This window comes from Carcharhinus amblyrhynchos, chromosome 22, assembly GCF_965287045.1.
Source record: "Carcharhinus amblyrhynchos chromosome 22, sCarAmb.v2.hapA, whole genome shotgun sequence".
NCBI lineage: Eukaryota > Metazoa > Chordata > Chondrichthyes > Carcharhiniformes > Carcharhinidae > Carcharhinus > Carcharhinus amblyrhynchos.
Genome location: NC_137345.1, coordinates 12,399,787 through 12,416,066, shown reverse-complemented (window position 1 = coordinate 12,416,066; position 16,280 = coordinate 12,399,787). Strand labels below are relative to the sequence as shown.

The 16,280-nt window shown below is 47.1% G+C and overlaps 1 protein-coding gene across 3 annotated transcripts in view; it reads left to right on the top strand.

Moving 5' to 3' along the window:
• LOC145356911 (ras-related protein Rab-7b-like) overlaps positions 1 to 15,915 on the top strand; it is a 50,374-nt gene extending 34,459 nt beyond the window's left edge. For all 3 annotated transcript variants that reach the window (XM_080209908.1, XM_080209907.1, XM_080209909.1), the window contains exons 5-6: positions 5,685 to 5,810; positions 12,430 to 15,915. In XM_080209908.1, the coding sequence (XP_080066034.1) occupies positions 5,685 to 5,810; positions 12,430 to 12,513 (210 nt within the window). In that variant the 3' untranslated portion in view covers positions 12,514 to 15,915. The remainder of the gene's footprint in view (positions 1 to 5,684; positions 5,811 to 12,429) is intronic.
• The last annotated feature ends 365 nt before the right edge of the window (positions 15,916 to 16,280 follow it).

The window sequence follows — 16,280 nt, the reverse complement described above, 5'->3', positions numbered from 1 at the left end:
TACCTGAACAGGCAGCGGGAAGTAGGGGATTTTCACAGTAACTTCAATGCAGTGTTAATGTAAGCCTACTAATCAATCAACTTTACAGTACAAAAGGAGGCCATTCGGCCCGATACCTCTCTTATAGTTCATTGACAGAGCTTCCAATCAGTCCCGTGTGCATTCCCCATAAGCCTACATTTGACTTTTCTAATCAGTTCCATGCCATGACCCTACATTCCCTTGTGCCACATTCCTTTACTTTCACTCATCTTTTAGGAGGTGGATTCCTGATCACAACAGATCCCTGCATTAAAATAAAAACTCCCCATCATCATCTGGCTTTTTTTGACATTTAGTTTACATCTAGTTATCCACCGTCCTGCCATCTGAGGCAGCTTTCTCCATATCTACTTTGTCAACTTCAGAATTCTCAGTTGTTAATTTTAATCTTGAGCTTGGAGATCTTTGTTGGCCAAAGTTATTAAAGGACATGGGGTAAAAAAAAGGCATATGAGGTGCAACTCAATGCTCTGCAATTGACTTAGTAGGCCCATGTTGAGTGTTTGGCCTGCCCAGTACATTGCCTCTCACTCCTGCCCCTGCTGTAAGTGTAGCAGTGACAGGGTGTGGCATTGAGAAGCCCACTGCCGGTTGACTAATTGAGGCCTGTAAGTGGCCAACTAATGTCCATATAAGGGCCTTATCCCACTGCCACCTGCATTTAACTGGTGGCAGAAGAGGCCCATGCCAGCTGATGGTGGGCAGAGTGACTGAGGGGGGAAGCTCCCTCCTTAGCTGGTCCCCTGGGCCCATCACTGCACCACCCCCCCATCCCTAAGTTGTAATGACCCCAGAGATTGCCCTCCCCTAAATGGCCTCTCAAACCCTGACACCCTCCCCACACAATGGGCGGCCATCAAAAACTCGCCATGTTCCAACCTATCCAAGCTCACCTCCTCACTGCTCATGTGCAGTACCGGCATTGGCCACCATTCCCACTGGCGCTACCAGTGCATCTGGGACTGCTGGCATCCGATTGGCCCAGACATGTCTGAGGTGGGGCTTCAGTGTCGCTGAGGGAAGACCTTCCGCCTCCAACCTACTAACAGCCATTTATCCCCAGGACTGGCGTTTTCCTAACTTCTTAGCCACAAGACCATGGCACCCCAGATGATTCAGTTTATGGAATTAAGAACAGATCAGCCATGATCAGATTAGATAGCAGAAGAGGCCCAAGGGATTAGGTGGCCTCGTCCTGTGACTAAAGCCCACTTTAAATACTTCTAGTAATTACCTCCCCTTATTCTCCACTGCTCCAAAAAGAGTAATCGTAGTTTCTCTAATCTTGTTGGCACGGTGGCATAGTGGTTAGCACTGCTGCCTCACAGTGCCAGGGACCAGGGTTCAATTCCAGTATTGGGTCACTGTCTGTGCAGAACCTGCATATTCTCTCAGTGTCTGCGTGGGTTTCCTCCGGGGGCTCCAGCTTCTTCCCACAGCCATGCTAACTTCTCCCTCAGTGTACCCGAACAGGTGCTGGACTGTGGTGACCCGGGGACTTTCACAGTAACTTCATTGCAGTGTTAATGTAAGCCTACTTGTGACACTAATAAATGAACTTTAAACAAAATTGAAGTCCCTCAATACAGCAACCAAACCGGGAAATCTCCTCAAATCCTAGTTCTTACAGTCAGTCAATAAACTTTTACATGCAATATAAACAGGAGCTTCTGAGATAGATAAGGGAGATAATTGGTTTATTGAAAAATCCTTGTGGTGGAAGATACTGAGTTGTGATGCTGGCACAGATAAAAGAAGCAATCATCGTTCAGAACAGCTAGACAGTCAGTAAAATGGAACTCTAATATAAAATAATTACTCAGTTAGAAACTATTCAATGTGCAAGTAGTTAGGAAGGGTGGGATGTTTTCCTCTGTGTGTGTTCTGGCAGTGTAGATGATTTACCATTGGCCACCGGTGGGATCTTCCAGTGATGTCTTTGCTGATTTGCGTGACTCACCCACCACTGGGGAGCCAGGAGTGAGATGGGTCAGGAAGATCAGCAGGACTAGAAGATTCCACCGATGGGAATGGCTGGAAAATCCTGCCCAATATAGAATATAGAAAACTGCAGCACAAACAGGCCCTTCGGCCCACAAGTTGTGCTGATCATATCCCTACCTACTAGGCCTACCTATAACCCTCAATGCCATTAAATATAGCCTCCTTAATTTACAGAATGGAAACAAAAACTCATCTGCACTCTGCATTGTGAATTACACAGAGTAGACATTTTATTGCACTGAGTTCCTTAAATTCTCAATCATTTACATACTATTTATCAGTTTTATAAAGTAGGGGATTGGGCTGTCTTGTAGTCTATTCATTCTGTCTTTTATTTGGGGAAAGGCATCTTTTCTCCATAATTCCCTCATATATTTACTCCTGTGGTGGTAATTGGAGGTGCGCTGTGTGTGTGTGTGCGAGAGAAAGGTGAGTGTATGTGAGAGAGAGGTGTGTATGTGTGTGAGAGAGAGGTGTGTGTGTTTGAGAGAATGAGAGGTGAGTGAGGGTGTGTGAGAGGGAGAGAAGAGTGAGGGTGTGTGAGAAAGAGAGAGAGACAGACAGAGAGATAGAGACAGAGAGAAATAAAGACAGAGCAACAGAGAGAGAGAGCGAGAGCGAGAAAGAGACAGAGTGAGAGTCCAAGGCAGAGACGAAGATAGAGGGAGAGACAGACAGAGAGAGTATGAGATAGAGAGGGGCAGAGAGAAACAGAGAGACAGAGCAACAGAGAGAAAGAGAGCGAGACAAAGACAGAGAGACAGACAGACAGAGAGAGGCAGAGAGATTGCGAGACAGAGAGAGAAAGAGGGTGCAAGACAGAGACAGATGGGACAATAGAGGAAAGCAGGGAAGAAACAGCACGCAGACTTCCACTGGAAGTGACCAGGGCCAAAATTCTCTGACTCATCCGCAGTTGGGATTCTCCAGTCCTGCTGCAGTGAACGAAATTTTGGCTGAGCGCCAAATTCTCCATTCTCGCTGGCAGCGATAGCAGAGTGAATGAGATCAAAGGATCCCAGTCCAAACTTCTCATGAGAAATATCAAAGCTCTGCTGTTCTTGAAGCATGATGTGGAGATGCCGGTGTTAGACTGGGATAAACACAGTAAGAAGTCTCACAACACCAGGTTAAAGTCCAACAGGTTTATTCGGTAGCAAATAATGGTAACAAATAGGCTTCTGCTACCAAATAAACCTGTTGGACTTTAACATGGTGTGAAACTTCTTGCTGTTCTTAAAGCAGCCAATAGGTGGTGCAGAAAGACCGCATTGTTTGACCCACCTTCTAATGTGTGCCCTCCCTCCTCGATTAGAGGGCACACAGTCTCCATCAGACATGCTCAAAGGTAGCAGGAGTCTTTGTGCAGAGAACTGAAGAAGAGATTTAGCCTCCAGCATCTCTCACATTCCCTGACAGCGTGAGAGAACAAGAGAGGAATGCGCCTCGAGAGTGAGAAACTATAGAACCCGATGGCCTTTCAGCCATTTCTGACTTACATAAACTCCCAGCAAATCTCCAACATTGAAACCAGGCATTCACCTCAGCTGGCAAAGCTGGCACCGCATGGGACTCCTCCCCCTCTTCATCATTTAACCCCATCAATATTCCATCCTTCTGTTTTAAATTTTTAAATTATTAGTGTCACAAGTAGGCTCACATTAACACTGCAATGAAGCTACTGTGAAAATCCCCTGGTCGCCACGCTCCGGCACCTATTCGGGTACACCTAGAGAGAATTTAGCACGGCCAATGCACCTAACCAGCACGTCTTTTCGACTGTGGGTGGAAACCGGAGTACCCAGAGGAAACCCATGCAGACATGGGGAGAATGTGCAGACTCCGCACAGACAGTGACCCAAGCCAGAATTCGAACCAGGGTTCCTGGCACTGTGAGGCAGCAGTGCTAATCACCGTGCCACCATGCCATCCATTTCTGCCTCGTTCCCTTTGAAAAGCACCAATGCTATTTGCCTTGACACAAGTTCCACATTCTTACCACTCATTTGGATAAAATAAAATGCTCCTGAATCTTCGATTGGATTTGTTTTAGCGACTGCCCTGTTGTTATGGCCCCAAATTTACTTTTTGCATTTATTTGCAATGTTCCTATTTTTAATGAATGTGGCACAGTGGTTATCACTGTTGCCTCACAGCTCCAAGGACCCGGGTTCAATTCCGGCCTCCACTCACTGTCTGTCTGGAGTTTGCACATTCTCCGCGTGCCTGCATGGGTTTCCTCTGCGTGCTCCGGTTTCCTCCCACAGTCCAAAGATGTGTAGGTTAGGTTGATTGGCCATGAAAAATTATCCCTTAGTGTCAGGGAGACTAGCAGGGTAGATATGTGGAGTTATGGGCATAGGGTCTGGGTGGGATTGTGGTTGGTGTAGACTCGATGGGCCAAATGGCTTCCTCCTACACTGTAGGGATTCTATAAATTGCAACAGTTGAATTTATTTATGTTAAAATTTTGGTAAATTGAATTTTTTTCACTCCATTGCTGGCTTTATCCACTTGTTTTTTAATGTTGATTCTTTACTGGAGTCAGGTTTTGTGGAATCTTGTATCTCAGCCATGGCCATTTTCACTGTCACTGGGTCAAAACCCTGGAACTCCCTCCCCATTCTCTCTTCCACCTTCTTCCATCAGGGAAAATATACAAAAATCAGAGGTCATGTACCAGATGACTCAAGAACAGCTTCTTCCCTGCTGCCATCAAACTTTTGGATCTACCTCGCGTTAATTTGCTCTTTATCTACACCCTAGCTATGACTGTAACACAACATTTTGCACCCATTCCTTTCCTTCTCCCCTATGTACTCTATGAACGGTATGCTTTGTCTGTGTAGCGCGCAAGAAACAATACTTTTCTCTGTATCCCAGCACATGCAACAATAAAAAATCAAATCAAATCAAATCTAACAGCACACTGTAGGCAAGGTTTAAAGGAAATGTACGAGGAAAGTTTTTTTTAACTCAGAAGGTGGAGGGTGTCTGGACCCCAGTGCCGGGGGTGGGATAGCAGAAGCAGATATGATAGTGACTTTTGAGGGATGTCTTGACAAATACATGAATAGGATGGGAATAGAGGGATATGGTCCCTGGAAGGGTAAAGGTTTTTAGTTCAGTCAGGCAGCACAGGCAGCACAGGCTTGGAGGGCTGAAGGGCCTGTTCCTGTGCTGTAATTTTCTTTGTTCTTTGTTCTTGGACTTGACCGGGTCAAAACCTAATGTCCACTCACTCGATTGGCTGAACAATGGCTCTTTTCCAACCAATTAGGAAGGGGCATTTATCAAAAACTCCAGAATGAAGCACAAACCAGGCAAGGCGAAGAATTAACGTCAGCTTTGGGTTTTCAGATAAATTGGATAAGTTGTAGAAGTTTTTCAGAGATAGGCAACTAACCTTGTAGTTTATGGGTGGGATTCCCCATTTCTAACCCTTCCTCCCCAGCTGCATGTTTTGCAGCGGTTGAGGCAGCTTGCTGGGCGAGGGATCTTCCAGTCCTGCCACTATCAATGGGGTTTGGTGGCAAAAGGCTGGAAGATCTCACTGGTGCAAATAGTTGGAAAATCCCACCCTGTCTGCAGTCGTGCTCAGGTTGTGATCATCCCCCCTCCTTCTTTCACTCCTGCAGGTGACAAGCGATGAGGCAGAAGCTTGGTGCGCAGCTCACAATATTCCTTACTTTGAAGTGAGTGCAAAGGAGGGTATCAATGTGGATCACGCCTTTGAGAGCATCGCCCAAAAAGCACTATTACAGGTAGAGGTCACATCACTTATTTAAAAATAGATAAAGGCCTCCGAATGTACTCGAAAGCTTGACCTTGGGTTCAGACATAGCTCGGCACAACATTGAGGGCCAAAGGGCCTGTAATGTGCTGTACTATTCTGTGTTCTAAAAATAATGGTGAGTTTAATACACACACCATTATTCCTGTGTAAATAACCCAACAATTTGCAGCAAGTAAGAGTTAGCCCATGAAATGCCAATTGCCAAATGTTAGCCCACAATTTGTGTCCCTTTAAGAAAATGGGAGCTCATCTCAAACCTCCCCCTGCATTTCACCAAATTTCTCATTTTTCACATTAATTACCCAACAATCTCACCTCACGGTTGTGACTGGGATTGGTCGAGATTCTCCCTGAAAAGTTCGAAGTCCCCGAGTCCCAGAATGGAAGTAATAGTTTTTTTTTAAGCATGATTTCCAGAGCAAATCTCCAACACTCTGTGCATCACAGAGAGTCCTAGTGGGATTCCCTCTGAAAATTGAGGGCCCAGGGCCTATTCCCGCTGGAAAGGCAAGCAGCAAAGCAATGAGTGGGCCACTGTGCACGTGCTAATCTTTCAGCGTGGAGATCAGCACAAGCGCAGTGGCCCTGCACTGCTGGCCTCCAGATCGTTGGCCAGCTCTGCAACTCCACATCGCTGGCCTTCCGATCCCCGCACCCCCCCTGATGGCTGGTTTCCCAGATCTCTCCAGGCAAGCCCCAATGTCCCCTACACCCCTGATCTCCCCGACTGCTCACCTAGCCAGTCCTAATCTCCTGGTCACCCCCTGCCCTGCCTCCCAACCCAGCAGTTCTGGTCTCCCCAAAACTGCATCCCCCTCCAACCCCAGCTGCCCTGGCCCCCGACCCCCACAACAGTCCCCACCTCTGCTTGGCAACCCTGACCCCCAGCCCCGACTTCTCCCCCCCGACCCCCAGCCCCGACTTCTCCCCCCCGACCCCCAGCCCCGACTTCTCCCCCCCGACCCCCAGCCCTGACTTCCCCCCCCCCCCGCCCCCCCCCCCACCACAAGCAGCCATGAACCGCCCCCACCCCATCTCCACCAGGATGGTCAGTGCCAATCGCCTCTTCCTTCCCTCTGCCTGCGATCCCTGTGCAAAATGACAGTGGATCCCCCCAATCCGACCTGCCCCTAGTAGGCCCTTCCCATTCTGGCCCCATCCCTTGGCATTACCTAGTGCCCAGTGGGCAGTGCCAAGGTGACCCTTGGGCAGTGCCAGGGAGCCAGGCTGGCACTGCAAGACTGGCACAGTCCAAGGGCACCCCCTTTACCCCTGACCCCCTTGGGGGGGTTGGAAGGGCCTCAATGGCTTCTCTTCCCTCTAGTGGGGTCGGTCACCTGTTCCCGTTCGTGGGGAACAGGAGTAAACCTCGCTGGAGTGAACCACCCCGGGGCAGGGTGTCCGGAGAGTTCAGCCCCGTGCTCACTAATGGAATTTAAATTGTGATTTCTATAGTGAAATTTGCTCCGTGTTGTTTTCTGGTGTGGAACTGATTACGCCGAAAATTTTAGGCTAGGAATCACACGGAGGCCATGGTGCCCAACAGGAAGCCTGCAAATTGGCCACTGCTGATATCTTCCGGCCCACTGCACTGCTCAGATTGGGAGAATCACCCCCATTGTGAGGAGTTGTGAGTGTCCCTTTCAGAGCTGCATCTCGGTTCGAAACTATACACTGGATGTAACAGGAATGAGAGACTGTGACAAGTATTGTATTAAGAAAACAATCTTTATTGAACATTGAACAATGATTCGGACAATCATGATATGACAATTATCATTGGTAATATATATAAAAAAATAGAAAAATAAGTACAAAGGGAGAAAGATAACTTTATTGAAGGGAGAAAGTACTTTTTGTATATCAGATCTTTATTTAAACACAAACGGGAAGCCCGATTGGTCTATCCTTTGGCTTCTTGTTGCAGATTTCCAACATCTGCAGTATTTTAAATCCTGTGTCAAAGATGACCTTCCCCCCACCACAATCTCCAGCCCCAACACTGGCCCCCGAGCATTTTATCTCCACTCCTGACCCCTCCCCATGCCATTGGCTTGAATTAGTTTTTGGTTCCATGGGTGCTGGTTGCCAAAATGACACCCTCTTCGCGTTAACGGCAAGCTAGGTCATTCCCTGAGTGGGTGCTGAAAGTGCGTATCAGAAACTCAGGCGCGCACTGCTCACTATCAGAAAGTCATACGAGTATAGGAATATGGAGCAGGACGAAAGCATTCGAGCCCTCGAGCCTGCCCCGTCTTTTGATAAGATCGTGGATCATCTGAATGTGGCCTCAACTTCCTGTCAACTTCCTACACTTCCCTGGTCAATCAAGAATCTAAATCCGCCTTAAAGATTCCAGTGATCCTCTAACTGCTGTTCTTGTGGCACCCCAGACAGAGAAAATTTCTTTTCATCACTGTCTTAAAAGGGAGACCCCATTGGGTGGGATTTTCCAGTCCCGCCTGCTCTGAGATTGGAAATTCCCTCCCGAGATCAACCGACCTTCAAATGGTCCACCAAATTTTCCATCCCGGATTTCCGTGACAGGATGGGACTTGGCAATTGACCCCGTTAATTCATGGCTGGCAAGTACCCCTCCCTTCACCCCTCTCTCACCCCACTGATTCAGTATGAATTGCCAGTGTTGGTGAAGTGTGGGCATAAATTCGGCCTGCAAATTTCGGAAGGCCCCCTCGACCATGGAAAATGTCACGCGCAGACTCAACCCTCTCCTCCTCCTGGTTTCCATCCCAGCTCACTTTCTCCCAGGGAGACGGGTGAGTGGAAAGGGGAAATAATAATGTGAAACAAAAATCCAAACTTTTTCACTCCCGAATCCAAAAACCATTGGGACCAATTGTAGCACCCCACATGGCTAAACCTACCTCAACGCAAGCTAGTTCTCCTTGGAGAGAAGAAGATTAAGAGAGATTTGATAGAGATGTTCAAAATTATGAGGAGTTGGGGCTGGACAGACTAAACAGGAAGAAACTCTTCCCGCTTGTGAAAGAATCAAGAATGAGATGGCACAGATTTAAAGTCATTTGCAAACGTAATAAATGTGATGTGAGAAATAAATTTTTCACACAACAAGTGGTTTGAGATCTGGAATGCACTGCCTGGAAGTGTGGTCGAGGCAGCTTCAATTGAGGCATTCAAGAGGGCATTAGATGATTATTTGAATAGAAACAATGTGGATGGGTGCAGGGAAATGGAAGGGGAAATGACACTTCATCCTAATGATTCTTTGAAGAGCTGGTGCAGACACGATGGACCAAATGGCCTCCTTCTGTACTGCAGCCATTCCGTGAATCTAGGTGAGATTGGGATCAGGGTTGAGATCTTTAACCCTATAAACCTCCCATCTGACCCAAACCCACTCAACTTTTGGGGTTAAAACTCCCCGCTATATATCGGAGCACATTTTCTTCCTCCTGATTCTTCCTTATCAGTTCCACAGAAAGTAACAGCCTGCCCGTTCCTCCTCAAACATCATGTGAGTCAGTGGCTTGCCTGATGATGAGAAACATCACAACCATGATTGTTCCTTTACCTGAAATCCCACACGTTGGGAACACTCGATAGTGACCATGGGTGGCTATTACCCACCTCCCACTCCATGTAAAGCTGAGAGCCATTCATCTAAATCAGTCATTTCAGAATAACCAGTGCTGAAGCACAAAGTTATCATCACCAATAAGAAGGTACTTTGATATTTTCATAGAGGAATAGAGTCAATTTTTGTCTGGTATAATTGAATAGGTGATAGTCACACCTTGTTTAGAAAGGAATTCTCTAGAGATTCATCAGAGTTCTGGAGAAGAGTCATCCAGGCTTGAAACGTTGGCTCTGTTCTCTCTTCACAGATGCTGTCAGACCTGCTGAGATTTTCCAGCATTTTCTGTTTTTATATCAGATACAATTGCACACTTTAGCTTGATAAATCTTTAATGATAAAGGACTGGTGCAAAGGACTGCTCTTGACCATGTCTTTAACAATAATGCAAAGTTACCGACACCAATATATATTTGGAATGATGCATTGTGAAACAAGACAGTGCAGGGAATAGTGACTGACATTGCTGAAGAGGTCTCTTTATTTAATTTTATTCAAAGGGAGGAACCAAGATTCATAGAATCCCTGCAGTGCACAAGGAGGCCATTTGGCCCATCAAGTCTGTACTGCCCACAATCCCACCCAGGTCCTATTCCCGTAACCCCTCATATTTACCCTGCTATTACTCCTGACACTAGGGTCAATTTACTATGGCCAATCAACCGAACTGTGGGAGGAAACCGGAGCACCCGGAGGAAACCCACACAGACACAGGGAGAATCCACACAGAGAGTAGAATTGAACCCGGATCCCTGGCGCTGTGAGGCAACAGGAACCCCATATAATTTTTTCTTTTTAATGAATCTCACAGTCCTGTAGTCATGGTATTAGACTTTTGTAGAGGTGATGGCCTAGTGGTATTATCGCTAGACTAGTGATCCAGAAACTCAGCTAATGATCTAGGTTCGAAACCCGTCATGGTAGATGGTGGAGTTTGAATTCAATAAAAGATATTTGGAATTAAGAATCTACCGATGACCATGAAACGATTGTCGGAAAAGCCCATCTGGTTCACTAATGTCCTTTAGGGAAGAAAATCTGCCGTCCTTACCCAGCCTGGCCTACATGTGACTCTAGAGCTACAGCAATATGGTTGATTCTCAACTGCCCTCCAAGGGCACCTAGGGTTGGGACATAAGTGCTAGTCAACCAGCGACACCCATGTCCCCCGAAAGTAGTTGGTGAAACGGCCGCTAAGAAGCCAGGCTAACGAGCAACATTTCCTCTGATGAGTGCTGGGCATGGAGCCTCCGTGAGGGAGAAAGGCGCCTTGCCAGTAGGAGGGTGGCACCAGAGAGAAGCAGAATTTCCTTTGCTGTTGTAAGTGAGTTGCTGCCCGTAGGCTGGTGAACCTTGGTTTGCACGTCAACTGTGATATCAGTGAGACAGAATATTCGACTGGAATGTTCTCTGAGCTACAGAATTAATGAGTGGTTGGGTTGCGTTACCAAGCGTGGGAGCAGTTATGTTTAGAAACTGTAACTAAGACAGATCTATCAGCCTCACCGTTCTTTCCTGGATTGTGTCATTTTCATTTGACACTGCTCCCATTGTTACACAATTTTTGAAATAACGCTTCAAAGGGAAGGGAAGTCCAAGAAGAACACAGTCCATTCAAAACCACACATGAGATGTTGGATTTTCCACGTCCCTGCCAGGCCTGTTACAGTGAAGTGGGAGTGGGGGAAAGTGTGTAAAACAGGCTGTGCATTGAGCCCATTACCTCCTGACCCAGCCCTGAACTTACCTCCTGATCGCACTAGTTGGCAGGTGCCAAAGTTGGCAGCCCACCTGTCAAGATGAAATAAATAATCCAGGGTCAATTGAACTGGCAACTGACCCAGTTATTACACTGCCCGTGCCATAATACAGTCAGCGTACATGGAATTGGGAGGCCATTTTTAAAAAATAAGTTCTCAAAAGGGCAGGAAAGAAGAGGAGGTATCTTTTGCAGATTAGCGGCACCCCTCATCCCCCCTCCCCCCAAGATAATACCCCACACATTCCTTCCTACCTGCCACCTCAATCAAAAGCCCACCACACACATACCCTCCCCAGTCTCCCTACCCCAAAGGGTCACCTGGATTCGAAACGTCAGCTCTTTTCTCTCCTCACCGATGCTTGCCAGACCTGCTGAGGGATCTTCCAGCACTTTCTCTTCTGGGTCCCCCTCCGTAAGCTGGCTGAGTCCTCCCTGCCCAATACCCTGGACTGACCTTCCTCGCAGAACTGGTACAGTCCTGGCAGTGTCCCCGACTGAGATCTTGGTGCTGATGGGGCTGGTGGCTGGTCAGATTGGGGGCACCGCCCTCCACAGTGAGGTGCAGGTGTCCCGCCATCAGACAACTCAACCGGGCTGCAGGGTACGATATGGTGGCGGGGTGAGGGGGGGGTGAGGGGGGTGGGGGCGGGGGGGGGCTGCAGGACTTGCTCGCAGTGAGTCAGCTTCTTTCTAGGGGTCGTGAGCCACCTGCCTCTGCCCTCACACCCCCAAAATACACAGCCTAATAACTAGCCATGTACTCAGCTGCTGTCCCAATACTCTGGAATTCCTCCGTGTCGCCCTTTTCATTGCTATGTCTTCCTTCCTCCTGTATGAACCTACAGGCTGGAACAGCACGAGCTTTCGGATCAGGTGATGAAGGAGCAGCGTTCCGAAAACTCGTGCTACCAAATAAACCTGTTGGACTTTAACCTGGTGTTGTGAGACTTCTTACTGTGCCCGCCCCAGTCCAATGCCAGCATCTCCACATCATACCTTTGCTGAGTAAAATAAATGATGGAGCTAATTGGACCAGTAAAAGAATCAGATTTTTTTGGCTGAATGACCTTTCCCTTACCGCCTGATTTGATTTCTTCCTTCTTTTTCCCTTTTGTTGCAACATGTTCAGCTTGAGGTGTGTCCATTAAGGCAGAGCTTCTGAGCAAACACTTCACATTTGACCCTCTAAATGTTCTTCTTCCTCCTAAGGATTCAGAATGGAAAGATTGTTATTTGACAAACTCCATCTCCTTGGCAGACAATAAAACACCAACAAGACAAAAGTGCTGCTGACCATTGTGACCGGATTAAAAGTGGACATTCATCGCAGGGTGGCCATTTTCGAGATGTGAAGGGGCATCGGCCACTGTGGTTTCATACAAAGATATATTTTTCTAAGGATTGGTGAAATCTGCAATTCAATTTCTTAACCGATGTAACGAGGCAATAGTTTTTTGTTATAATGCAGAAATTGCTGTGGATTTGGACTTGATTCCTTGCTTTGGAGGCCTTGACAGATGTTGTCGGAGCAGAGAAGCCATTAGGAGCCTCAACATTCCAGCTATGAAAAGTCAAGCACTGACAGGACTCATTCGACTTGGACAACACTTGTTTTTAAACTGATTTGGGCCATGACAGGAACTTGCAATTCAACTGATATCAAGGTGGAATCTCCTTGTGTGGGCTGGAGTGGACTAAACTCCCCTGCAGGTTCCTGGCAATACTTTACATGACGTTACATTGTCTTATCACAATTCAACAGGTTATGCTGGAGAGCAGGTACCTAGAAAGCAGATTGCAGAGAAAGGAGCCGTCATAATCCAAAGTCAAATATATATATATTTTTTAACAAAGATAAGGGGTTGTTTTTAGCTGGAGTCTTCACCATGGTTACAACAGAGTTTCCATTAAGAAATTAGTTTTGATATTTCGAAAGTAACCTCACAGATATATCACAAACCTTGCATTCCTTGTGGGCAACAGCTGCTTTGGGTGTTGGTAATGGAAACTTAGCCACACCTTTGTTCACGTAATTCCAGGCATCTTGGATGGCGAAGGTGAAAAATAGAACTGTAGAATCTCACAGTGCAGAAGAAGGTCATTTGGCCCATCGAGTCTGCACCGACCACAGTCCCAGCCCGCCTCTATCCCCATAACCCCATGCATTTGACCTAGCTAGTCTCTCTGACACGAATGGGCAATTGAGCATGGCCAATCCACTTAACCTGCATGTCTTTGGAGGAAAGCGGACTACTTGGAGATAACAAATGCAAACACAGGGAGAAGGTGTAACCTCCACACAGACAGTGACCCAAGCTGGGAATCGAACCCGGATCCCTAGCCTTCTGAGGCAGTAGTGCTAAGCATTGTGTTCAGTGCAGTAAACTAACGTCACTCGAATGTGCGGTCATTTCAGGATTTGTGGACACTATTCGGAATACAGAGCCACAATTCAAACATTCGCTCTGAGGAATTATTGGCTGAAATTTTCCGTACTCGCTGGCGGTTGGGATTTTCCAGTGCCACTGACAGTGAATGGAATTTTGGGTTAGAGCGCCAAATTCTCCGGTTTCGCTCGCAATTGGTCCCACTACAGACGAGAGCGGAGAATCCCGCCCGCGGTAGCTAAATTTTGAGATGGGATTTTCTGGCCCCCTCCTGCCAGTTGGATATTCCGGTCCAGATAAAGTTAAGACTATAAGGTATAGGAGCAGAATTGGGCCATTCGGCCCATCACATTCGATCATGGCTGATATGATTCTCATCCCCATTCTCCTGCTTTTTCCCCGTAACCCTAGATCATTCGCGGCAGGTCCCCAGACAGCGAGTCATGTAATAAGTCCAAAGACTTCGGTAGGACTGGAAGATTCCATTGCTGACCAATGGCTCACTGTGTCCGGCATGGGAAATCCCACCATGGCGGAAGAGGGTGGAATTAGAAATTCCCCAGCCTTAAACATTGGGAACTTTCTTTACATTGTTCATTTTTTTAATTGTCTAAAGAAACCACAAGATAGAAAATGCTGGAAAATCTCAGCAGGCCTGGCAGCATCTGTGAGGCGAGAAACAGATGGTGTCAAATCTGCTGAGGTTTTCCAGCATTTTCTCTTTTGGTTTCAGATTCCAGCATCCGCAGTGATTTGCCTTTAAAGAAACCACAACTCTGGTGCTTATTCAGTCTTACAAGAAATGCACAAAGTCTGGCATCACGTAATGCCCCCATCTACTCCCCTATGGTTTCCCCCACCATCCTGAACCCCCCCAAAGGATTTACCCAATCCACAGACTCGAATGCCCCCCCCCATCTGACTCGCTGAGTGGAACTGACACCCCTACGCCCCTGTCCTGTGGCTCATGGGTCCAACCTGCACCCAACAAGATCAGCACCCAACTTTACCCAACTCCCCCAAACTCCAGTCCCCATTCCCACCTCCCCCATCAATTGTAATCACCTGCCCATATCATAAGTTGCTGCTAATATTGATAGAGATAAAGATGTTAAGGGTGTGGGTATACGCTTTGGTGTACAGACTTATCAATAAATATCAACTTATTTTGAGTTGGCATTCAATAGACCACAGTGAGTCAACAAAGAGTTAAGCACAGGGCTTGTACTGTGCAGGCTGAGTTAATGAGTGGTAATTAACTCAGCATGTTGTTTGGGGCTGTTCTACCTGTCTCATGCATTAGGAGGATGTTTACATGGGTTAATATTAATTAGAGACAAGGAGTTATGTACTGTTGTCCAGTTCTCGATATTATATGGCAGGGTTATGGCAGATATAAATGGCTGTTACTTCCGAGCTCCCCAGCATCGGATTTTTGGGGGGACGAGAAGGGATGGGATAAAGGTTTCCATAATAATTCTCCAGAAACACATACTTCCTGTGGAAGATAGCACTGTGCTGGGAATGATCCAGAAATGTGATTTCAATTGCTAACTTCAGATGTTTCTGTTAAGTCAATAGTTACTCCAAAAATGTTAGAGGAAATAAAACCTCTTTCAATTTCTCAGTAACTATTGTACTGGAGACTGATGCCTCCATGGAACTCATTCCATCCGCTCAATCCCCCCCTCCCACAACATCCCCAACTACTCTCCTATGGTTTTCCCCACCATCCCAACACCCCCTCAAGGATTTACCCAATCCAAGACCAGACCGGCTCCCCCATCTGCCTCACCCCTACGCCCCTGTCCCACAGCGCATTGACCTGACCCACATCCAACAAGATCAACACCCGACTTCACCCAACTCTCCCAAACTCCAGCCCCCATCCCCACCTCGCCCAAAACTCCGATACCCACACCCCTCCAAACTCAGACATCCTCCAACCCTCCCAATCCTGACCACTTAACTGAGACATTTACCCTGTCCCTGGCATGTCAATTTCACTGGGCCCTTTAAAGGTTCCTGCTTTACAGCAGCCAATGCAGTAAAGAAGTGGGTGTGACCTTGAATCTGTCAGGGAAGGACTGCGCTGGGACCTTTGGGGGCCCCAAGCAGCTCTGGCAGTTGATTAAAATTTTCTAATTCCTGAGAGCCATCATTTTCCGAATGTTTGTAGGATCATAGAATTCCTACAGTGCAGAAGGAGGCTATGCAATCCATGTCAATGCTGGTTCGATGGGCCAAATGACCTCCCTCTGCATTCCAGGAATTCTGTTCTATGAGTCTATGAGTCTGCACCCACCACAATCCCGCCCCAGCCCCACCCCCATAACGCCAGGCATTTACCTTAGCTACCCCCCTCCCCACCTCCTCCCCCCACCCCGACTCTAAGGGGCAATTTAGAATGGCCAATCCACTTAACCCATACATCTTTGGACTGTAGGAGGAAACCCACGCAGATATGGGGAGAACACACACATTCTGCACAGATAGCGACCCAAGCTGGGACTTGAACCTGGAATTGTGAGGCAGCAGTGTTAGTTACTGTGCTACTTGTTGGATGTTATGGCCCAATATATTATTTCTATCAGATTGAAGTTATTAAATAGTAAATTTTGGCAGGGTGTAAAGTAGGTATCAGACTCAATTCTCTCTATTTTACTCTGGATA